Source organism: Symphalangus syndactylus, chromosome X (assembly GCF_028878055.3).
Source record: "Symphalangus syndactylus isolate Jambi chromosome X, NHGRI_mSymSyn1-v2.1_pri, whole genome shotgun sequence".
Taxonomy (NCBI): domain Eukaryota; kingdom Metazoa; phylum Chordata; class Mammalia; order Primates; family Hylobatidae; genus Symphalangus; species Symphalangus syndactylus.
In genome coordinates, this window is record NC_072447.2 from 67,043,980 (window position 1) to 67,067,420 (window position 23,441).

Genomic DNA, 23,441 nt, shown 5'->3' on the forward strand with positions numbered 1-23,441 from the left:
CGAGGCGGGCGGATCACAAGGTCAGGAGATCGAGACCATCCTGGCTAACATGGTGAAACCCCGTCTCTACTAAAAATACAAAAAATTAAGCCGGGCGAGGTGGCAGGCGCCTGTAGTCCCAGCTACGCGGGAGGCTGAGGTGGGAGAATGGCGTGAACCCCTGAGGGCGGAGCCTGCAGTGAGCTGAGATCGCGCCACTGCACTCCAGCCTGGGTGACAGAGTGAGACTCCGTCTCAAAAAAAAAAAAAAAACAAAACTATATCACCTGGCATCTTTGGCTGATAGTCTTGGCTATCTGACACAATTTCAGCTAAAGAGATGTATAAAAAATGTGGAACTTAAAATTCCTTGGGGAGAGGGAATGCTCAGTGCTCAGCATGCCTGTCCCTTTTTCCTTTTGCTTTTCTCTGTCTTCCTGACCGCAGCCCAGACCCCAATGCTGGAGGTGAAGTAGCCATCTTGTGACTCTGAGAGAACAAGCACTCACTAAGGATGCTTGAGACATTACTCATAATCAAATACTACTCCTAACTGGTGTGTTCAATGCCTGCATACATTTCATAAACAAGCACTGCTGATAGAAGTGTAAATTGGTACAACTTTTCTGGAAAACACTTCTGCAATAAGTATCAAGAACTATTTTTTTTGAGATGAAGTCTTGCTCTGTCGCCCAGGTTGGAGTGCAGTGGTAAAATCTCGGCTCACTGCAACCTCCACCTCCCGGGTTCAAGCAATTCTCCTGCCTCAGCCTCCTGAGTAGCTGGAACTACAGGCGTGCGCCATCATGCCCAGCTAATTTTTGTATTTTTAGTAGAGACGGGGTTTCACCATGTTGACCAGGATGGTCTGCATCTCCTGACCTCTTGATCCGCTCACCCTGGCCTCCCAAAGTGTTGGGATTACAGGTGTGAGCCACCGTGCCCAGCCCAGATGTATTCTTAAGAGAGAAAAGCAAAGCACATAGCAGTGTATGTTTCCAATTGAGTGAAAAAAAAGGGGGGAGGTAAGAAAACATATACATGCATTTGCTTGTATATGCACAAACTGTCTCTGAGAAGATAAATTAAAAAACTAATGGCTGGGCGCAGTGGCTCACACCTGTAATTCCAACACTTTGGGAGGCCGAGGCGGGCGGATCACGAGGTCAGGAGATTGAGACCATCCTGGCTAACACGGTGAAACCCCATCTCTACTAAAAGTACAAAAAATTAGCCGGGCGTGGTGGCAGGTGCCTGTAGTCCCAGCTACTCGGGAGGCTGAGGCAGGAGAATGGCGTGAACCTGGGAGGTGGAGCTTGCAGTGAGCAGAGATCGCGCCAGTGCACTCCAGCCTGGGTGACAGAGCAAGACTCCTTCTCAAAAAAAAAAAAAAAAAAAGGCTGATAACACTAGTTGACTCCAGGTGGGGAAGTAGAAGGCTATGTAACAGGACTGGGAAGGAAACTTTTCATTGTATAACCTCACATACTTTGGCCCCTCTAAGGTTTCATGGTGATCCATCCTAAGTAAATAATCAGAGATATAAACATTTACATATATTCACTCCAAATGTACTAATTGTAAAAACTTGAAAATAGTCTATATGTTAGAAATTACATATACATTAGGTATATCCATGGAACTGATATCTTTTAGCCATTAAAAATATTATTTATAAACAACGGCATAGGAGCATGCTTATGATATAATATTAACTTAAAAGGCCAGATATTTCTATTGGTTTTCGATATTTACAGTTAATTTCTAGTCAATGTAGAGTAGTAACAACAATGTATATGTTAATAACCTTGATAGCATAAACAAAAAATTATGGTTCACAGCAGGTTACAAAAGGGAATGTACCCCTCCCCTACAAATGTACCTTTTACTTAATCCATACTCAACTCCAAGAGTCTCTGAATGTACCACATACATTTCATGCCCTTCTACTTTGCATCCTTGCGGCAAATGTCCTTCTCCTAGATTCACCTAATTCTGATTCATTCACCCAACATCCATTTAGTGAATAACTTCATGAGTTACTTTACTAATTCACCCTTCAAAATTCAGCTTTAGATTTACTTCCCACAAGGGAAAAAATGGTTCACAGAAGGTTACAAAAGGATCCTATGGATGTAGGGTCACCAACAACTATATCTTACAAAGTAGGTAATCAAGAGAAATTGACGGCCTGTAATCACAGCACTTTGGGAGGCCAAGGCAGGTGGATCACGTGAGGTCAGGAGTTCGAGACCAGCCTAGCCAACATGGCAAAACCCCATCTCTACTAAAAATACAAAAAAATTAGCTGGGTGCAGTGATGCACGCCTATAGTCCCAGCTACTTTGGAGGCTGAGGTATGAGAATCGCTTGAATCCAGGAGGTGGAGGTTGCAGTGAGCCAAGATTGCACCACTGCACTCCAGCCTGGGCCACAGAGCGAGATTCTGTCTGGAAAAAAAAGAAAAAAGACAGGGAATGACGTAAGTTGATTAAAGGAGAAACAGACTTCATAAATCAAGAAAGGGTGGCATACTTGAGTTTTGGAGGCATCTACCAGGAAACGAAAACTATGAGATTTTCTCTTGGGAATGGTATTGAAGGTGGGGAAAGTAGGGCAGAAGAACATTGCTTTTCCTCCTAAATTTCTCTATACTTTTGTGTGTGTGTGTGTGTGTGTGTGTGTGTGTGAGACGGAGTCTCGCTCTGTTGCCCAGGCTGGAGTGCAGTGGCACGATCTCAGCTCACTGCAAGCTCCACCTCCCAGGTTCACGCCATTCTCCTGCCTCAGCCTCCCAAGTAGCTGGGACTACAGGCGCCTGCCACCACGCCCAGCTAAGTTTTTGTATTTTTAGTAGAGACAGGGTTTCACCGTGTTAGCCAGGATGGTCTCGATCTCCTGACCTCGTGACCCACCCGCCTCGGCCTCCCAAAGTGCTGGGATTACAGGTGTGAGCCACCGCACCTGGCCTAATTTCTCTACACTTTTTGATATACTACACCCACTACTTTGATCAAAAGCCCAAACAAAATTTTAAAGTAGGGTGCATAATTGTATACATGTGGCCGGGCGTGGTGGCTCATACCTGTAATCCTAGCACTTTGGGAGGCTGAGGCGGGCAGATCACGAGGTCAGGAGTTCAACACCAGCCTGGCCAACATGGTGAAACCCCGTCTCTACTAAAAATACAAAACTTAGGCATGGTGGCACCTGCCTGTAATCCCAGCTACTTGGGAGGCTGAGGCAGGAGAATAGCTTGAACCCAGGAGGCGGAGATTGCAGTGAGCCAAGATTCCGCCACTGCACTCTAGCCTGGGACAGAGCTAGACTCCGTTTCAAAAAAATAAAAAAATAAATTTAAAAAAATTGTATACACATGTGATTTAAACCATAAAAATTAAAAAATGTATAGGGAAAAGACTATAAAGAAACATGTCAAAATGTTAACATTGGTTGCTTCTGGGTGGCGGACTCATGGGTGGTTCCTTCTTTATAATTCCCTTTATTTTCAATATTTTCTAAATTTTCTACTGTGCTAACCAGAAAAATTTACTTTGACAGGAAAAATAAACCTGGAAATGATAGGAGAAAATAAAATTTAAAAATAGGCCTAAGTTTTCTTTCTTTTTTTGTTTTTTGAGATGGAGTCTCGCTCTGTTGCCCAGGCTGGAGTGCAGTGGCATGGTCTCAGCTCACTGCAACCTCCGCTTTCCGAGGTTCAAGCAATTCTCGTGCCTCAGCCTCTCGAGTAGCTGGGACTAAACGCGCATGCCACCACATGCAGTTGATTTTTGTATTTTTAGTAGAGATGGGGTTTTACCATGTTGGCCAGGCTGGTCTCAAACTCCTGACCTCAAGTGATCCACCCGCCTCAGCCTCCCAAAATGCTAGGATTAAAGGCATGAGCCACACTGTGCCTAGCCAAATTTTTTTTTTTTTCCCCGAGACGGAGTTTCGCACTTGTTGCCCAGGCTGGAGTGCAATGGTGCAATCTCAGCTCACTGCAACCTTGGCCTCCTGGGTTCAAGCAATTTTCCTACCTCTGCCTCCCAACTAGCTGGGATTACAGGCGCCTGCCACCATTCCCGGCTGATTTTGTATTTTTAGTAGAGACGACGTTTCACCATGTTGGTCAGGCTGGTCCTGACCTCAGGTGATCTGTCCGCCTCAGCCTCCCAAAGTGCTGGGATTACAGGTGTGAGCCATCACACCCGGCCCCAATTTTTTTTAAAAAAAGAAACATTTACTGATTAACTCACTAACGTAACACTTCTGCGGAATGCCCTGCTACCCCTACGTCACCCCCTCGACCTCAAGCAAACACCAAAAAGTCTAAATAAGGCAGGGTGAGAAGAGCAAGCCCTTTATCTGCAGGGGAACCACAGGTACTGAAATCTCAATGACCTCTATGGCAGACTGTTGCAGTAATGGCCCTCAGTGTGCTCATGTATCCTTGTATGCATGATACTTTGCAATGTGACTTTGCAGTTCTCCTCTCAAAAGGTGCAATCTATTTCCCAACCATGGGATCAAGGCTTGGCCACGTAACTTGTTTTAGCCAATGGGACAACAGTAAACATGACTTAAGCAAAGGCTTAAAAAGTGCTTGCACATTGGGCCTTGTCCTCTCTTGCTGCTAGAAACCTTTCTGCCACCTTGTGGAAAAGCTTGGTAGACTAAAGACCATGTAGAGAGAAGCCTTGGCCATCTAAGTAGGTCTGAGACACCTGAAGGAGAACTTTTGAGACCATTCAGCCCCAGGGAAGCTGGCCTAGACTAGAAGAACAGCTCAGCCAACCTACAGAACCATGAAAAATTATTAACTGTTATTTTAAGCCACTAAGTTTTGGGCAGACTGTTTAGCAGCAAAAACTAACTGAAGATGCATCCTCAGTGTGAATACTATCCAGCCAAGGAGATGAAGAAAATTCTTCCATTATCCTCTAAACTCCATGTTCAACTCAGTGGTCATTCTTCCCTCCTCAGAGATGGCCTCTCAGTATAGGTGATAATCTTGGGCCTTATAGAGCTCAACAGTCAACAGAATTTCCCTCCTTGACAACAAAACTACCAGAGCACTGGGATGATGGTATCGGAATGTTCTCAGAAGCCTCAGACTGCTTGCTAAAATCTGTTCAAGGTCTTCCTTTCATCTCAAATCATAGAATATCAAATGCAACATGCTCCATTACCTCTGATTTTATTGGACTAATTACATAAACTCTGTGTCTTATTAGTCATTTTAGCTCCAGATCCTAACACAGTGCCTGACACACAGCAGACACTCAACAAATGTTTGCTGAATAAACAAATGAGTGACTGAATCAGGTCTTCTGATATTAAATATCCCTCCTACCTTGTCTATTTTCTCCTGACCATGCCTATAGAGTTTAAGAGACAGAATACGAGATTACCTTTAGGACTCCATGGAGCATCATCTGAATTCTTCTTTTTCTTGGGTCGAGATTTCAAAGCAGGGTCATCATCATCAGACTCCAGAGAAGGATAGACTGCAGGGAGAGGGGAAAACAGGGTAAAATGAGATTTCATCCAAAGAGTGAAGACAGAACGACACCTACTCCAGCTCCTACCCTTCCCCTACAAATGTACCTATTACTTAATCCATACTCAACTCCAAGAGTCTCTGAATGTACCACATACATTTCATGCCCTTCTACTTTGCATCCTTGAGGTAAATGTCCTTCTCCTAGATTCACCTAATTCTGATTCATTCACCCAACATCCATTTAGTGAATAACTTCATGAGTTACTTTACTTACTCACCCTTCAAAATTCAGCTTTAGATTTACTTTCCACAAGAACTCTTCCCTCCCTCTCCTAATCTGATTGAGATGCCTCCTACTTGGCTCTCCATAGCATCCTGTGCATCCCTCTACTGAAGCTGTTATATGGTATTTAAGAGCTGATTAGTAAATCTGTTGCCTCCAATTTACCATGAGGGCAGGAATATGTATTATTTATTTCAAATTAAGGGAGCCTACTAACACAATGAAGCATAAGTTCTCAGTAACTGTTTACTAAGTGAATGAAGAAATAAACAGTACATACTTAATGCACACAAAGGGAACAAAAAGATCACCTGGGCTGAAAAAAACAAACAATCCCATCAAAAAGTGGGTGAAGGATATGAACAGACACTTCTCAAAAGAAGACATTTATCCAGCCAACAAACATGTGAAAAAATACTCATCATCACTGGTCATTAGAGAAATGCAAATCAAAACCACAATGAGATACCATCTCATGCCAGTTAGAATGATGATCATTAAAAAGTCAGGAAACAACAGATGCTGGAGAGGATGTGGAGAAATAGGAATGCTTTTACACTGTTGGTGGGAGTGTAAATTAGTTCAACCACTGCGGAAGACAGTGTGGTGATTCCTCAGGGATCTAGAACGAGAAATACCATTTGACCCAGCAATCCCATTACTGGATATATACCCAGAGGATTATAAATCATTCTACTATAAAGACACATGCACACGTATGTTCATTGCGGCACTGTTCACAATAGCAAAGACTTGGAACCAACCCAAATGCCCATCACTGATAGACTGGATAGAGGAAATGTGGCACACATATACCATGGAATACTTTGCAGCCATAAAAAGAATGAGTTCATGTCCTTTGCAGGGACATGGACGAAGTTGGAAACCATCATTCTCAGCAAACTAACACAGGACAGAAAACCAAACACCACATGTTCTCATTCATAAGTGAGTTGAACAATGAGAACACATGAAAACAGGGAGGGAAACATCACACACTGGGGCCTGTGAGGGGGAAGGGGGCTAGGGGAGGGATAGCATTAGGAGAAATACCTAATGTAGATGACGGGTTGATGGGTGCAGCAAACCACTATGGCACATGTATACCTATGTAACAAACCTGCACGTTCTGCACATGTATCCCAGAAATGTATAATTTAAAAAAAGGAAAAATAAAATATGGTGTGTACACACAGCAGTTATTATGCAGCCTTAAAAAAAGGAAATCTATCACATACTACACAACATGGATGAACATGGAAGATATTATGCTAAGAAAAAAAGGCCAGAACAAATGCTATACAATTCCACTCTTACAAAGTATCTAAAGGTGTCAAAATCATAGAAATAGAAAGTAGAGGTCGGGCGCAGTGGCTCATGCCTGTAATCCCTGCACTCTGGGAGGCTGAGGCAGGTGGATCATCTGAGGTCACAAGTTCGAGACCAGCCTGGCCAACATAATGAAACTCTGTCTCTATTAAAAATACAAAAAAGTAGCTGGGCGTGGTGGCACGCACCTGTAATCCCAGCTACTCAGGAGGCTGACATAGGAGAATCACTTGAACCTCGGAGGCAGAGGGTGCAGTGAGCCAACATCATGCCACTGCACTCCAGCCTAGGCAACAAGAGCAAAAACTCTGTCTCAAAAAAAAAAAAAAAGAAAAGAAAAGAAAAGAAAGAAAGTAGAAGGTGATGACCAATGGCTAGGGGGAGGAATTAGTGTTTAGGGGTAGACAGTTTAAGTGTTGCAAGATGAAAAAGTTATAGAGATCTGTTGCACAACATTGTGAATATACTTAATAGTACTGAACTGTACACTTTAAAATGATTAAGATGGTAAATTTGTCAAGTCTAACAGAGCTTAAAGGTAAATAATGGAAAAATGACAAATTTAATGGTATGTGTTTTTTACAAAAAAAAATGAACATGCACGTGCACGCGTGCACACACACACATGCACACACACACACATGAAGAGGGTGCAGGGAGGGAGGAGTGACACCACTGATAATGGAGTAATAGGGAGCTAAAAGGATTTGTCCCTCCACTGAAACAACCATCAACCTGGCAAAAACTGTGAGAACAACTTTTATGGAACTCTGGAGTCCAATAAAAATCTCACAACAAGAAAGGGGGTGATTAACAAAGAAAAAGGCTGCTAAAATCATGTCTTTAAGAAACTCCAGATGCAGGCGGATCATTTGAGGTCAGGAGTTCGAGACCAGCCTCGCCAACATGGCGAACCCCTGTCTCTACTAAAAATACAAAAATTAGCCACACATGGTACACATGCCTGTAATCCTAGCTACTCGGGAGGCTGAGGCACGAGACTTGCTTGAACCCGGGAGGTGGAGGTTGCAGTGAGCCAAGATTGTGCCACTGTACTCCTGCCTGCCAAACAAACAAAGTTGTCAGGAAATCTCTATCAGAAAGTCTCAGCTTACTAATGAGGCTAAGGAATGGAGACTCAGTAACTGCACAATAACGAATACAATCTTTGTAAAAAGTAGTTGGGAAAAGTCACTAAATAATAGATGACTGTAGTTCATAACAAGCAACAAAAGCAAACTGAGGAAGGAAAATTTGACTTCCAGAGTAAACCACATTATGATATTCAAAATTTCCAGTTTCCAACAAAAAAAAATCACGAGGCATGCAACGAAAAGGGAAGTATGGCCCATTTACAGGAAAAAAAAAAGAAACTGACAAAAACCGTCCCTAAGGAAGCTCTGACATTGTATTTACCATACAAAGACTTTAAATCAACTAGGCTGAAAGAGCAAAAGGAAACCACTGACAAAGAACAAAAGGAAACCAGAAGAATGATGTCTCAACAAATAGAACAAAAAGCAGCAACAGAAAGATAACTGGAATACCTCTAACACATAAAAATTAAACATACTTTTAAATAAACATGGGTCAAAGAGGAGATCCCACAGGAAAACAGAAAATATTTCCATTAATAAAAATGAAATTGCAACATAAAACTTGGGGGATGCAAAGAAAGCTCTGCTTAGAGGGAAATTTAAAGTGCTAAATGTTTACATTAGAAATTAAAAATATCTCATGAGAAAGGAATCATTACAACTGGTATCACAGAAATACAAAGGTAGAGACTACTATGAACTACTATACACCAACAAATTGGAAACTGGGAAGAAATGGATAAATCCTTGGACACATATAACCCACCATGCTTGAACCATGAAGAAACAGAAAACCTAAACAGACAAGAAGTAATGAGACTGAAGCAGTAATAAGAAGTCTCCCATCAAATAAATGCCCAGAACCTGATGGATTCACTGCTGAATTCTACCAAACATTAAAACAACAATTCTACCTTAACTCAAAAAACTGAAGAGGAGGGAATACTTCCACAAAACTCATTCTATGAGGCCAGCATTATCCTGATACCAAAACCAGAAAAAAATATAACAAAACTACAGGCCTGGCCAGGGCGCGGTGGCTCACGCCTGTAATCCCAGCACTTTGGAAGGCCAAGGTGGGCAGATCACCTGAGGTCAGGAGTTCGAGATCACTCTGGCCAATATGGCGAAACCCCATCTCTACTAAAAATACAAAAAATTAGCTGGGTGTGATGGCGGGCACCTGTAATCCCAGTTACTTGGAGGCTGAGGCAGGAGAATCGCTTGAACCCAGGAGGTGGAGGTTGCAGTGAGCCGAGATTGTGCCACTGCACTCCAGCCTAGGTGACAGAGCAAGACTCCATCTCAAAAAATAAAAATAAAAGAACTGATAAACAAATTTAGTAAAGATGGCTGGGTGCAGTGGCTCGTGCCTGTAATCCCAGCACTTTGGGAGGCTGAGACGGGCAGATAGCTTGAGCTCAGGAGTTTCAGACCAACCTGGGCAACATGGTAAAACCTCATCTCTACTAAAAATGCAAAAATTAGCTGGGTATGGTGGCGGGCGCCTGCAGTCCCAGCTACTTGGGTGGCTGAGGTGAAAGGATCACTTGAGTCCGGGGGACAAAGGTTGCAGTGAGCTGAGATCACGCCACTGAACTCCAGCCTGGGTGACAGAACGAGACTCTGTCTCAAAAATAACAACAACAACACCACCACCACCACCACCACCACCTCAGTAAAGTTGCAGGATACAAAATCAACATACAAAAATCAGTAGCATTTACATGTGCTAACAGTGAACGATTTAAAAAATACTAAAAAAAGCAATCCCCTTTACAACAGCTACAAAAAACTTAAAATACTTGCAAATAAATTTAACCAAATAATTGCAAGATCTCTACAAGGAAAACTACAAAACACTGATGAAAAAAATTGAAGGAGACACACAAAAAATGGAAAGATATCATATGCACATGGATTGGAAGAACTAATATTGCTAAAATGTCTATACTACCCAAAAACGATCTATAGATTCCATGCAATCCCTAACAAAATACCAATGACATTCTTCACAGAAATAGAAAAAGCAATCCTAAAATTCACATAAAATCGCAAAAGATGCCAAATAACCAAAGCAATCCTGAGCAGTAAGAACAAAGCTGGAAGCCTCATACTACCTGATTTCAAATTATATTACAAAGCTACAGTAACCAAAACAGCATGGTACTGGCACAAAAACAGATACATGGGCCAATGGAACAGCATAGAGAATCCAGAAATAAATCCACCCACTTATAGTCCACTCACTTTCCACGAAGGCACCAAGAACATTCATTGGGGAAAGAACAGTCTCTTTAATAAATGGTGTTGGGAAAACCGAATACCCATATGCAAAAGAATGAAACTAGACCTTTATCTCTCGCCATGTACAAAAAAATCAATTGAAAATGGATTAAAGACTTAAATGTAAGACCTGAAACTATGAAACTACTACAAGAAAATACTGGGGAAATGCTATAGGACATTGGTCTGGGCAAAGATTGTTTTGGAGTAAGAACTCAAAAGCACAGGCAACAAATGCAAAAATACACAAATATAATTACATTAAGCTAAAAAGCTTCTGTACAGCAAAGGAAACAATCAACAAAGTGCAGAGACAACCCACAGAATGGGAGAAAATATCTGCAAACTATCCATCTGACAAGCGATTAATAACTAAAATATATAAGGAACTCAATAGCAAAAAACAAATAATCCAATTTAAAAATGGGCAAAATACCAGAACAGACATTTCTCAAAAAAAGACATAGAAATGGCCAACAGGAGCTCCTAAAGGAAGTACTAAATATAGGAAGGAAAAACCGTGACCAGCCAGTATAAAAACACACTGAAGTACACAGACCAGTGACACTATGAAGCAACCATATAAACAAGTCTACAAAATAACCAGCTACCATCATGATGACAGGATTAAATTCACACATAACAATATTAACCTTAAATGTAAATGGGCTAAATGCCCTAATTAAAAGACACAGAATGGCAAGCTGGATAGAGTTAAGACCCATCAGTATGCTGTCTTCAGGAGACCCATCTTAAGTGCAGACACACATAAGCTCAAAACGAAGGGATGGAGGGAAATTTACCAAGCAAATGAAAAACAGAAAACAGCAGGGGTCACAATCCTAGTTTCTGACAAAACAGACTTTAAACCAACAAAGATAAAAAATGACAAAGAAGGGCATTACATAATGGTAAAGGGTTCAATTCCACAAGAAGACCTAACTATCCTAAATATGTATGTACCCAATATAGGAGCACCCAGATTCATAAAGCAAATTCGTAGAGACCTACAAAGAAACTTAGACTCCCACACAATAATAGTGGGAGACTTTAATACCCCACTGACGATATTAGACAGACCATCTAGACAGAAAATTAACAAAGATATTCAGAACCTGAACTCAGCTCTGGATCAAGTGGGCCTGATAGATATCTACAGAACTCTCCACCCAAAAACAACAAAACATACATTCTTCTCATCACCACCTGGCACTTTAAAATTGATCACTTAATCGGAGGTAAAACACTCCTCAGCAAACGCAAAAGAACTGAAATCATAACAGTCTCTCAGACCACAGCACAATAAAATTAGAATTCAAAACTAATAAATTCACTCGAAACCACACAACTACGTGGAAACTGAACAACCTGCTCCTGAATGACTCCTGGGTAAATAATGAAATTAAGGCAGAAATCAAGAAGTTCTTTGAAACTAATGAGAACAAAGAGACAATGTATGAGAATCTCTGGGACGCAGCTAACCAGTGTTAAGAAGGAAATTTATAGCACTAAATGCCCACATCAAGAAGCTAGAAAGATCTCAAAATTCACAACTAAAAGAACTAGAGAACCAAGAGCAAACAAATCCCAAAGCTAGCAGAAGACAAGAAATAACCAAGATCAGAGCTGAACTGAAGGAGACAGACACAAAAAACCCTTCAAAAAAAAAAAAAAAATCAACAAATCCGGGAGCTTCTTTTTTGAAAAACTTAATAAAATAGACCACTAGCTAGACTAATGAAGAAAAAAAGAGAGAAACAGACACAATCAGAAATGATAAGGGAGGTATCGCCACTGACTCCACAGAAATACAAACAACCATCAGAGAATACGATAAATACCTCTATGCACATAAACTAGAAAATCTGGAAGAAATGGACGAATTCCTGGACACATACACCCTCCCAAGAATGAACTAGGAAGGAATTGAATCCCTGAATAGACCAATAATGAGTTTGGAAATTGAGGCAGTAATAAATAGCCTACCAACCAAAAAAAAGCCCAGGACCAGAGAGATTTATAGCTGAATTCCACCACAGGTACAAAGAAGAGCTGGTGCCATTTCTACTGAAACTATTCCAAAAAATTGAAAAGAAGGGACTCCTCCCTAACTCATTTTATGAGGCCAGCATCATCTTAATACCAAAACCTGACAGAGATACAACAAAAAAAGAAAACTTCGGCCAGCTGCAGTGGCTCATGCCTGCAATCCCAGCACTTTGGGAGGCCGAGGTGGGCAGACCACGAGGTCAAGAGATCGAGACCATCCTGGCCAACATGGTGAAACCCCGTCTCTACTAAAAATACAAAAATTAGCTGGGCGTAGTGGTACGCACCTGTAGTTCCAGCTATTCGAGAGGTTGAGGCAGGAGAATCACTTGAATCCAGGAAGCGGAGGTTGCAGTGAGCAAAGATCACGTCACTGCACTTCAGCCTGGTGACAGGGCGAGACGCCATCTCAAAAAAAAAAAAAGAAAAAAAGAAAAAAAAAAAGAAAAAGAAAATCTCAAGCCAACATACCTGATGAACACTGATGCAAAAATCCTCAATAAAATATGAGCAAACTGAATCCAGCAGCACATCTAAAAGCTTATCCACCACCATCAGGTTGGCTTCATCCCTGGGATGCAAAGTTGGTTCAACATATGCAAATCAATAAATGTAATTCATCACATAAACAGAACTAAAGTAAAAAACATGATGATCTCAATAGATGCAGAAAATATCTTTGATAAAATTCAACATCCCTTCATGTTAAAAACTCTCAATTATCTAGGTACTGAAGGAACATACCTCAAAATAATAAGAGCCATATATGAAAAACCCACAGCCAATATCATACTGAATGGGCAAAAGATGGAAGCATTCCCCTTGAAAACTGGCACAAGACAAGAATGCCCTCTCTCGCCATTCCTATTCAACATAGCATTGGAAGTTCTGGCCAGGGCAACCAGGCAAGAGAAAGAAATAAAGGGTATTCAAACAGGGAGAGAGGAAGTAACATTATCTTTGTTTTCAGATGACATGATCCTATATATAGAAAACCCCATCATCTCAACCCAAAAGCTTCTTCAGCTGATAAGCAACTTCAGCAAAGTCTCAGGATACAAAATCAATGTGCAAAAATCACAAGCATTTCTTTACACCAACAACAGACAAGCAGAGAGCCATATCATGAATGAACTCCCATTCACAATTGCTACAAAAAGAATGTAATACCTATGAATACAGATAACAAGGGAAATGAAGGACCTCTTCAAGGAGAACTACAAACCACTGCTCAAGGAAATGAGAGAGGACACAAACAAATGGAAAAATATTCCATGCTCCTGGACAGAAAGAATCAATATCGTGAAAATGGCCATGCTGCCCAAAGTAATTTACAGATTCAATGCTATTCCCATTAAACCACTATTGACATTCTTCACAGAATTAGAAGAAACTACTTGAAAATTCATACTGAATGAAAAAAGAGCCCAAATAGCCAAGACAGTCCGAAGCAAAAAGAATAAAGCTGGAGGCATCACGCTACCCGACTTCATACCACAACGCTACAGTAACCAAAACAGCATGCAACTGGTACAAAGACAGACACATAGACCAATAAACAGAATAGAGAACCCAGAAGTTAGACCACACACCTACAAACATCTAATCTTCGACAAACCTGACAAAAACAAGCAATAGAGAAAGGATTCTCTATTTAATAAGTGGTGCCGGGGAGAACCAGGTAGCCATATGCAGAAAATTAAAACTGGAACCCTTCCTTATACCATATACAAAAATTAACACAAGATGAATGAAGGACCTAAATGTAAAATCCAAACCTATAAAAACCCTAGAAGAAAATCTAGGCAATACCATTCAGGACATAGGCAGGGGCAAAGATTTTATGACAAAAATGCCAGAAGCAATTGCAACAAAAGTAAAAACTGACAAATGGGATCTAATTAAATTAAAGAGCTTCTGCACAGCAAAAGAAACTATCATCAGAGTGGACAACCTACAGAATGGGAGAAAAATTTTGCAATATATCCATCTGGCAAAGGTATAATATCCAAGCCGGGCGCGGTGGCTCACGCTTGTAATCCCAGCACTTTGGGAGGCCGAGGCGGGCGGATCACGAGGTCATGAGATCGAGACCACGGTGAAACCCCGTCTCTACTAAAAATACAAAAAAATTAGCCGGGCGTGGTGGCGGGCGCCTGTAGTCCCAGCTACTGGGAGAGGCTGAGGCAGGAGAATGGCGTGAACCCGGGAGGCGGAGCTTGCAGTGAGCCGAGATTGCGCCACTGCACTCCAGTCTGGGCGACAGAGCGAGACTCCGTCTCAAAAAAAAAAAAAAAAAAAAAAAGGTATAACATCCAGAGTCTATGAGGAACTTCAACAAATTTATAAGAAAACGACCCTATTAAAAAGAAGACATTCGGCCGGGTGCAGTGGCTCACGCCTGTAATCCCAGCACTCTGGGAGGCCGAGGCAGGCAGATGCCGAGGCAGGCAGATCACGAGGTCAGGAGATCGAGACCATCTTGGCTAACACGGTGAAACCTGTCTCTACTAAAAATACAAAAAAATTAGCCGGGCGTGGTGGCAGGCGCCTGTAGTCCCAGTCCCAGCTACTCGGGAGGCTGAGGCAGGGGAATGGCATGAACCTGGGAGGCGGAGCTTGCAGTGAGTCAAGATTGTGCCACCGCACTCCAGCCTGGGTGACAGAGCGAGACTCCGTCTCAGAAAAAAAAAAAAAAAAAAGAAGAAGACATTCGTGGGGCCATCATATGAAAAAAAGCTCAACATCACTGATCATTAGAGAAATGCAAATCAAAACCACAATGAGACACCATCTCACACCAGCAGAATGGCAATTAAAAACTCAAAAAACAACAGATGCTGGTGAGGTTGCAGAGAAAAAGGAACGCTTTTACACCGTTGGTGAGAGTGTAAATTAGTTCAAGCATTGTGGAAGACAGCATGGTGATTCCTCAAAGATCTAGAGGCAGAACTACCATTTGACCCAGTAATCCTATTACTGGGTATATACCCAAAGGAATAAAAATAATTCTATTATAAAGATACGCGCACACGTATGTTCACTGCAGCAGTATTCACAATAGCAAGGACTTGGAATCAACCAAAATGCCCGTCAATGATAGACTGGATAAAGAAAAGCTGGTACATATACAGCATGGAATACTATGCAGTCATAAAAAGGAATGACATCACGTCCATTGTAGGGACATGGATGGAGCTGGAAGCTGTTACTCTCAGCAAACTAACACAGGAACAGAAAACTAAATACCCCACGTTCTCACTTGTAAGTGGGAGCTGAATGACGAGAACACATGGATACATGGGAGAGGGGGAACAACATATACTAGGGCCTGTCAGTTGTGGGGAAGGAGAGTATAAGGAAGAATAGCTAATGGATGCTGGGCTTAATACCTAGGTGATAGGTTGGTCTGTGCAGTAAACCACCATGGCACACGCTTACCTATGTAACAAACCTGCACATTCTGCACATGTACTCCAGAACTTAAAATAAAAGTTGGAAAAAAAATGTCCAACAGGTATATGGGGAAAATGTCCAATATCACTCATCATCAGGGAAATAGAAATCAAAACCGCAATGAGAAATCATCTCACCTCAGTTAGAATGGCTATTATCCAAAAGACAAAAAGTAACAAATGCTGGAGAGGATTTGTTACTCTTCAGCATTTGGAGAAAGACGAACATTCATACACTGTTGGTGGGAATATAAGGTAGCATAACTATCATAGAAAACAGTATGGAGGTGTCTCGAAAAAGTAAAAATAGAACTACCATATGATCCAGCAATTCGACTGCTGGGCATATCCAAAAGGAAAGAAATCAGTATATCAAAGAGATATCTGCATTCCCATGTTCACTGCAATACTATTCACAACAGCCAAGATATGGAATCAACCTAAGTGTCCATCAATGGACAAATGAGTAAAATTAAGAAATGTGGTATATATAAACAATGGAATATTATTTAGCCATTAAAACAAATGAAATCCTGTCACTTGCAGTAAAATGAATGAAAATGGAGGTCATTATATTAAGTGAAATAAGCCAGGAATAGGCAGACAAATATCGCATGTTCTCACTCATATGTGAGAGCTAAAAAAGTGGATCTCACAGAGGTGGAGAGTAGAATGGTGGTTACCAGAGGCTGGGAAAGGAAGCAGGGGATGAAAAATAGTTGGTTAATGGGTACAAAAATACAGTTAGATAGAAAGAATAAATTCTAGCATTCAATAGTACAGTCAGGAAATTACAGCTAATAATTTACTGCATACTTCAAAATAGCTAGAAGAGAATTATAATGTTCCTGACATAAAAATAAAGGTTTGATGATAGATATATCACTAAGCCTAACTTCATCATTACATATTGTATATATGTATCAAAATATCACATGTATCCCCAAAATATATACAATATACTGTTAATATATCAACTTTATAAAATACCAAAACAAAAAAAAAAAGGTTGGGCATAGTGGCTCACGCCTTTAATCCCAGTACTTTGGGAGGCCAAGGAGGGCGGATCACTTGAGGTCAGGAGTTCGAGATCAGCCTGATGAAATCCCGTCTCTATTAAAAATGCAAAAATTAGCTGGGCGTGGTGGCGCATGACTGTAATCCCAGCTACTTGGGAGGCTGAGGCAGGAGAACCACTTGAACCTGGGAGGCGGAGGTTGGAGCGAGCCAAGACTGCGCCACTGCACTCCAGCCTGGGTGACAGAGCAAGACTCTGTCTCAAAAAAAAAAAAAAAAAAAAAAAAAAAAAAAAAAAAAAAACAAGAATAAAAGTAAAAATAGCAAAAAAAGAAATGAAAAAGGTCTCAAATAATCTAAATGATCATCTCTGAAATTAGAAAAAGAATAAAATAAAACTACAGAAATCTTAACTACATTAAGAGCGGAATGTAACTGACAAAGATAAAACATAGAAAATGAAACCAAAAATATTGAAAAGATCCATTAAATTGACACAATAAGGCCTGGCTCACACTTGTAATCTCAGCACTTTGGGAGGTCCAGAAGAGATGATCACTTGAAGTCAGGAGTTTGACACAAGGCTATGCAACACAGTGAGACCCCCATCTCCATAAAAATAAAAAATCAGCCAATGGCATGCACCTGTAGCCCTAAAAACACTTTTTAAGTTAAAAAAAAAAAAAAAAAAGACAAAGTGCCAGCAAGAATGGCAAAAAAAGAAAAAAAAGAGAAGAAACAATTTACCAATATCAAGAATGAAAAGGGAAAAGGGGGATATCACTAAAGACCCCATAGACATTTAAAGAATAATAGGGGAATTCTACAAACAACTCTATGCCCATAAATTCTGTAAGTTATATGAAATGGACCAATTCCTTGAAAGATACAAACTATAAAAACTCACCCAAACTCTTTCCCCTCTTTTCACTACTGCACTTGGCCAGTCTTAAAAAATAAATAAATAAAAAATAACTAACTAACTCACCTAAAATCAAACAGATAACCTGAAAATTCTATATCTAATAAAGAAAATAAATCCAGGCCGGGTGTGGTGGCTCATGCCTATAATCCCAGCACTTTGGGAGGCCAAGGCAGGTGGATTACTTAAGGTCAGGAGTTCAAGACCAGCCTGGCCAACATGGTGAAACCTCATCTCTACTAGAAAAAAACAAAAATTAGCCGGGGAATGGTGGCACGCACCTATAGTCTCAGCTACTCAGGAGGCTGAGGCATGAGAATCACTTGAACCCAGGAGGCAGAGGTTGCAGTGAGCCGAGATCGTGCCACTGCACTCCAGCCTGGGTGACAGAGCAAGACTGGCTCAAAAAAACAAAGAAAAGAAAACAAAAAGAAAAATCCACAGTTAAATCCTGAACAAGAAATCTTAACAATGCATTCAAAATGTCTGTTTAATGACACTTCAAAAAAGAGGATATATGAATGGCGAACACACGGAAAGTTGTTTATTATCATTAGCCATTAGATGAACCACTAAATGACATATCACTACATACTTATTAGGATGATTAAAATAACTATATTGACAAAACCAAGTGCTGATGAGTATGTAGAGCAACTGGAATTCCACATATTGCTAGTGGGAATGTGAAACAACCAATCTGGGAAACAGTTCAGTAGCTTTTTTTTTTTTTTTCCTGAGACAGAGTCTCGCTCTGTCGTCTGGGCTGGCAGTGGTGTCATCTCGGCTCACTGCAAGCTCCGACTCCTCGGTTCACGCCATTCTCCTGCCTCAGCCTCCCAAGTAGCTGGGACTACAGGTGCCTGACACCACGCCCGGCTAATTTTTTGTATTTTTAGTAGAGACAGGGTTTCACCATGTTAGCCAGGATGGTCTCGATCTCCTGACCTCATGATCTGCCTGCCTCGGCCTCCCAAAGTGCTGGGATTACAGGGGTGAGCCACTGCGCCTGGCCTCTTTTTTTTTTTTTTTTTGAAACGGGAGTCTCACTCTGTCCCCCGGGCTGTAATGCAGTGGCGCAATCTTGGTTCACTGCAGCCTCCACCTCCCAGGTTGAAGCAATTCTTCTGCCTCAGCCTCCTGAGTAGCTGGGACTACAGGCACATGCTACCACACCTGGCTAAATTTTTTGTATTTTTAGCAGAGACAGGTTTTGACCATATTGGCCAGGCTGGTCTTGAGCTCCTGACCTCGTGATCTGCCCGCCTTGGCCTCCCAAAGTGCTGGGATTATAGGCGTGAGCCACCACGCCCAGCCAGTGGTTTCCTATAAAGTTAAAACATCCACTGCCCATACTGCCCAGGAATCCCATTCCTAGGTATTTACCCTAGAAAAATGAAAACTCATATTCACACAAGAACCTATACCTGAATGCTCACAGGAGCTCTATTTGTAATCACCCCAAAGTGGAAACAACTGAAATGACCTTCAATGGGTATAATCCATACAATGGAATATTACTCAGCAATAAAAAAGAACAAGCTTTTGATATGCAACAACATGAATGAATATTAAAGCCATTATGGTGGGCCGGGTGCAGTGGCTTATGCCTGCAATCCCAGCACTTTGGGAGGCTGAGGTGGGCGGATCACAAGGTCAGGAGATCGAGACCAGTCTGGCCAACATAGTGAAACCCCGTCTCTACTAAAAATACAAAAAATTAGCTAGGTGTGGTGGTGTGCGCCTTTAATCCCAGCTACTCAGGAGGCTGAGGCAGGAGATTCACGTGAATCCAGAAGGCAGAGGTTGCAGTGAGCCAAGATCACGCCATTGCCCTCCAGCCCAGGCGACAGTGCGAGGCTCCATCAAAAAAAAAAAAAAAAAAAAAGGCATTATAGTAAGCAAAAGATGCCAGTCTCAAAATATTACATACTGCATAATTCCATTTATATGACATTCTGGCAAAGGAAAAAACCACAGTGACAGAGAGCAGATCAGTAGTTGCTCGGGAGTAGAGGGAAGGCATGACTACAAAGGGGGTAGTAACACAAAGGAGGTTAGGGAGTGATCAAAGGACTCTGTATCCTGATTATGGTGGCTGGAAGAATATAAACATGTGTATACCAAGAGAGTCAATTTTATTTCATGTTAATTTAAAAAATAAAATTTCAGGCCGGGCACGGTGGGTCACACCTATAATCCCAGCACTTTGGGAGGCTGAGGCGGGTGGATCACCTGAGGTCAGGAGTTTGAGACCAGCCTGGCCAATATGGCGAAGCCCCATCTCAACTAAAAATACACAAAATTAGCCGGGCGTGGTGGCGTACGCCTGTAATCCCAGCTACTTAGGAGGCTGAGGCAAAAGAATCGCTTGAACCCGGGAGACGGAGGTTGCAGTGAGCCGAGATCACAACACTGCACCCCAGCCTGAGTGACAGAGCGAGACTCTGTCTCAAAAATAAATAAATAAAAATAAAATTTAAAACACGCTTTACCAAAAAGCAGATTGAAAATACATCAACAGAGCTTTCAACTCAAGATGTTGAATACAGAAAAATTAAAAAGAGAATAAAATACCAAACACTAGAGATGATCAATAAAGCCAAAAAACTAGTTTTTGAAAAGACTAGCAATCAAATAAACTAGACCAACTATTGTTAAACACCATGACCAAGTACAAGTACAGCTAATCTCAAGAAAATATCGATTCAAAATTAGTAATTCTATTAATGTCATTCACTGTATTAAAAAATTAACATAGAAAAACTATGTATTTATGTCCAAATATGCCAAAATTATTTGATGAAACCTAATTTGATTCTTGATTTTAAAACAAACAAAAACCTTTTAAAGTAAAGCTAGCCTGGGCAACATGGCAAAACCCTGTTTCCACTAAAAACACAAAAATTAACCAGGAGTGGTGGTGTGCACCTGCAGTCCCAGCTACTCGGGAGGCTGAGGTAGGAGAATCACTTGAGCCCAGGAGGTGGAGGCTACGGTGAGCCGAAATTGCGCCACTGCACTCCAGCCTGGGTGACAGAGTGAGACTGTGTGTAAATAAACAAATAAATAGCTGGAGACTCCCCTGAACTCTATGAGAGTAGTCTAACAGAGACCTATATATTGAGTGGAGAAAGACTGGCAGTATTTCCTTTAAAGTCTGAAAACAGCACAAGGATGCCCCCATCACTACTATAACTCAACGCTGTAATAAAACTGGAAGCTAGAGGTATGAATACTGGAGAGAAGGAGGATATTATGGGTTGAATGGTGTCCCCTAAAATTAATATGGTGAAGACCTACCCCCTAGTATTCAGAATGTAACTATATTTAGAGACAGAGCATTTTAAGAAATAATTAAGTTAAAATGAGACCATTAGAGTAGGCCCTAAACCAATCTGACTGGTGATCTTACAAGAGGTGGTGATTAGGACATACAGAGAGACGTCATGGGCATGTATGCACAGAGGTACGACCACATGAAGAGGCAGCAAGAGGAAGGCCATCTGCAAGCCAAGCAGAGAGATCTCAGGAAAAACCAACTCTGCCAGCACCTTGATCTTCAACTTTCAGCTGCCAAAAGTGTAAGGAAAATAACTTTCTGTTGTTTAAGCCACCCAGTCTGTGATATTTTGTTATGGCAGCCCTATCAAACTAATACAGGACACACAGATCATCTACCTCAAGAACTCAAGACAATAAACTGAAAACAAATAGAACTAATAACAGTATAATAAGGTAGTCCAACACAGGATTGATATGGGAAATAATCAACTATTGTCCTCCATATTAGCAATAGCCAATTAGAAAATGTAATACATAAAAAGATGCCAATTTTACGAACCAAAATAAAATATCTAGAAATAAACTGAAGAAGAAATAAACCAAAGAAGAGATACATACCAGACTTGAATAAATAGAGACAGACTATGTTTGAAGACAGAAACATAAGATGGCTGCTGCTCATACCCAAAAGGTAAATAAGAGAAAGATGTTTGGCTGGGCCTGGTGGCTCGCGCCTGTAATCCCAGCACCCCGGGAAGCTGAGGCGGGTCGATCACTTGAGGTCAGGAGTTCGAGACTGGCCTGGCCAACGTGGTAAAACCGTGTCTCTACTAAAAATACAAAAAATTAGCCAAGCGTGGTGGTGTGTGCCTGTAATCCCAGCTACTTGGGAGGCCAAGGCAGGAGAACTGTTTGAACCAGGAAGGCAGAGATTGCAGTGAGCCCAGATCACGCCACTTCACTCCACCCTGGGCGACAAAGTAAGACTCGGTCTCAAAACCAACCAACAAACAAACAAACAAAAAAGACAAAACAATGATTTCAATGCTGTTCAGAAGTTGTACCAGTACAAAAACAATTTTCCATAGTTGTTTACAACCAATCAGTGGTAGATTTTTTTCACAACTACAGAGAAAGCCTTAGCAACATAAGACGACGTACAGACAAAAACTAAAAATCACACAAGTTTGTCTATCAGACAAAAAGGAAATGGTGACTGTTTTCTACAAAATTTAGTTCTGATGGGATAGGCTACCTGACAGAGCAGATGAAGAAGTTGCAAAGACATTTCCCTCTGGTTTTTTTTGTTTGTTTGTTTTGCCAAAAAAGATTGATAGGGACTAGGCCCTGGATCAGATTTTAATTTGATGAAGCTGGTATCTATTTAACCAAATGCCCTCAAGAATCCAGATTTGGAAAGAAGAAGTCTGAGTCCAGAGCTTAAGGCCATAGAGAAGCCACTGACTATAATGCCAGGTACAAATGCCATTGGGCTCTAACTTAGGACTGCTATTATTTGAGTCTATATTTTGGCTTCAAAGTCACATAGATTTTGAGGGCTGTGGCTCTAATCTCTTTTTGCATGCCTTATTGTTTTTAGTGCACAAATTTTCAGGACACGAGGTTATATTCAGGAATGCACAAATCCCAGTATAGCCAAAATGCCTCTGATGAAAAGATATGTCTCCATAAATTAATCCACAAACACCATGCAATCCTTTGAAAAGCCAATTCTAAAATTCATCTGGAATAGAAAAAGCTCAACAGCAGCCTCGAAATTCTGGAAAAATAAGAAAAAGTAGGGAGGTCTCTCCTTGGTAAGCTGCCTTTCCATGGCTGCTACGCAAAGCAAGGAGACAAAGAGGGAGGAGAGGCTGAGTGAGCTGTTCTAAGAGGAGTGGTTAAATCAAGTCCAGACGTCTTAGCTGCAGGTCAATGTGATTTGACTGCTCACAGTAGAGTGGGTGGCCAGGGGAACCTGGCATGTCCCTAAAACAAATCAAAGCTTAGCTCAAAGATGAGAGCCTTGGTGAGCATCTGTGGTCTCCTCAGGTTCACAGCAAGGTCTGCAGAGGGGATTTGCTCTACCAGAAACAAAGTCTGTGGTAACTAACCTACATAGTATTGTCACAGGAATAGACAAGTTGATTTTCATTTTCTTTTTTAGCATCCGTTTGGTAAAATAAAAATTTGCTTTGACAAGTTTTTATGGAACAGAATAATATTAATAATA

The 23,441-nt window shown here is 41.2% G+C and overlaps 1 protein-coding gene across 5 annotated transcripts in view; it reads right to left on the bottom strand.

The window, feature by feature from the left end:
• Positions 1-23,441, bottom strand: part of PHF8 (PHD finger protein 8) — a 107,829-nt gene that overhangs the window by 21,518 nt on the left and 62,870 nt on the right. For all 5 annotated transcript variants that reach the window (XM_055269117.2, XM_055269119.1, XM_055269123.2 and 2 more), the window contains one exon: positions 5,394-5,489. In XM_055269117.2, coding sequence (XP_055125092.1) covers positions 5,394-5,489 — 96 coding nt within the window. The remainder of the gene's footprint in view (positions 1-5,393; positions 5,490-23,441) is intronic.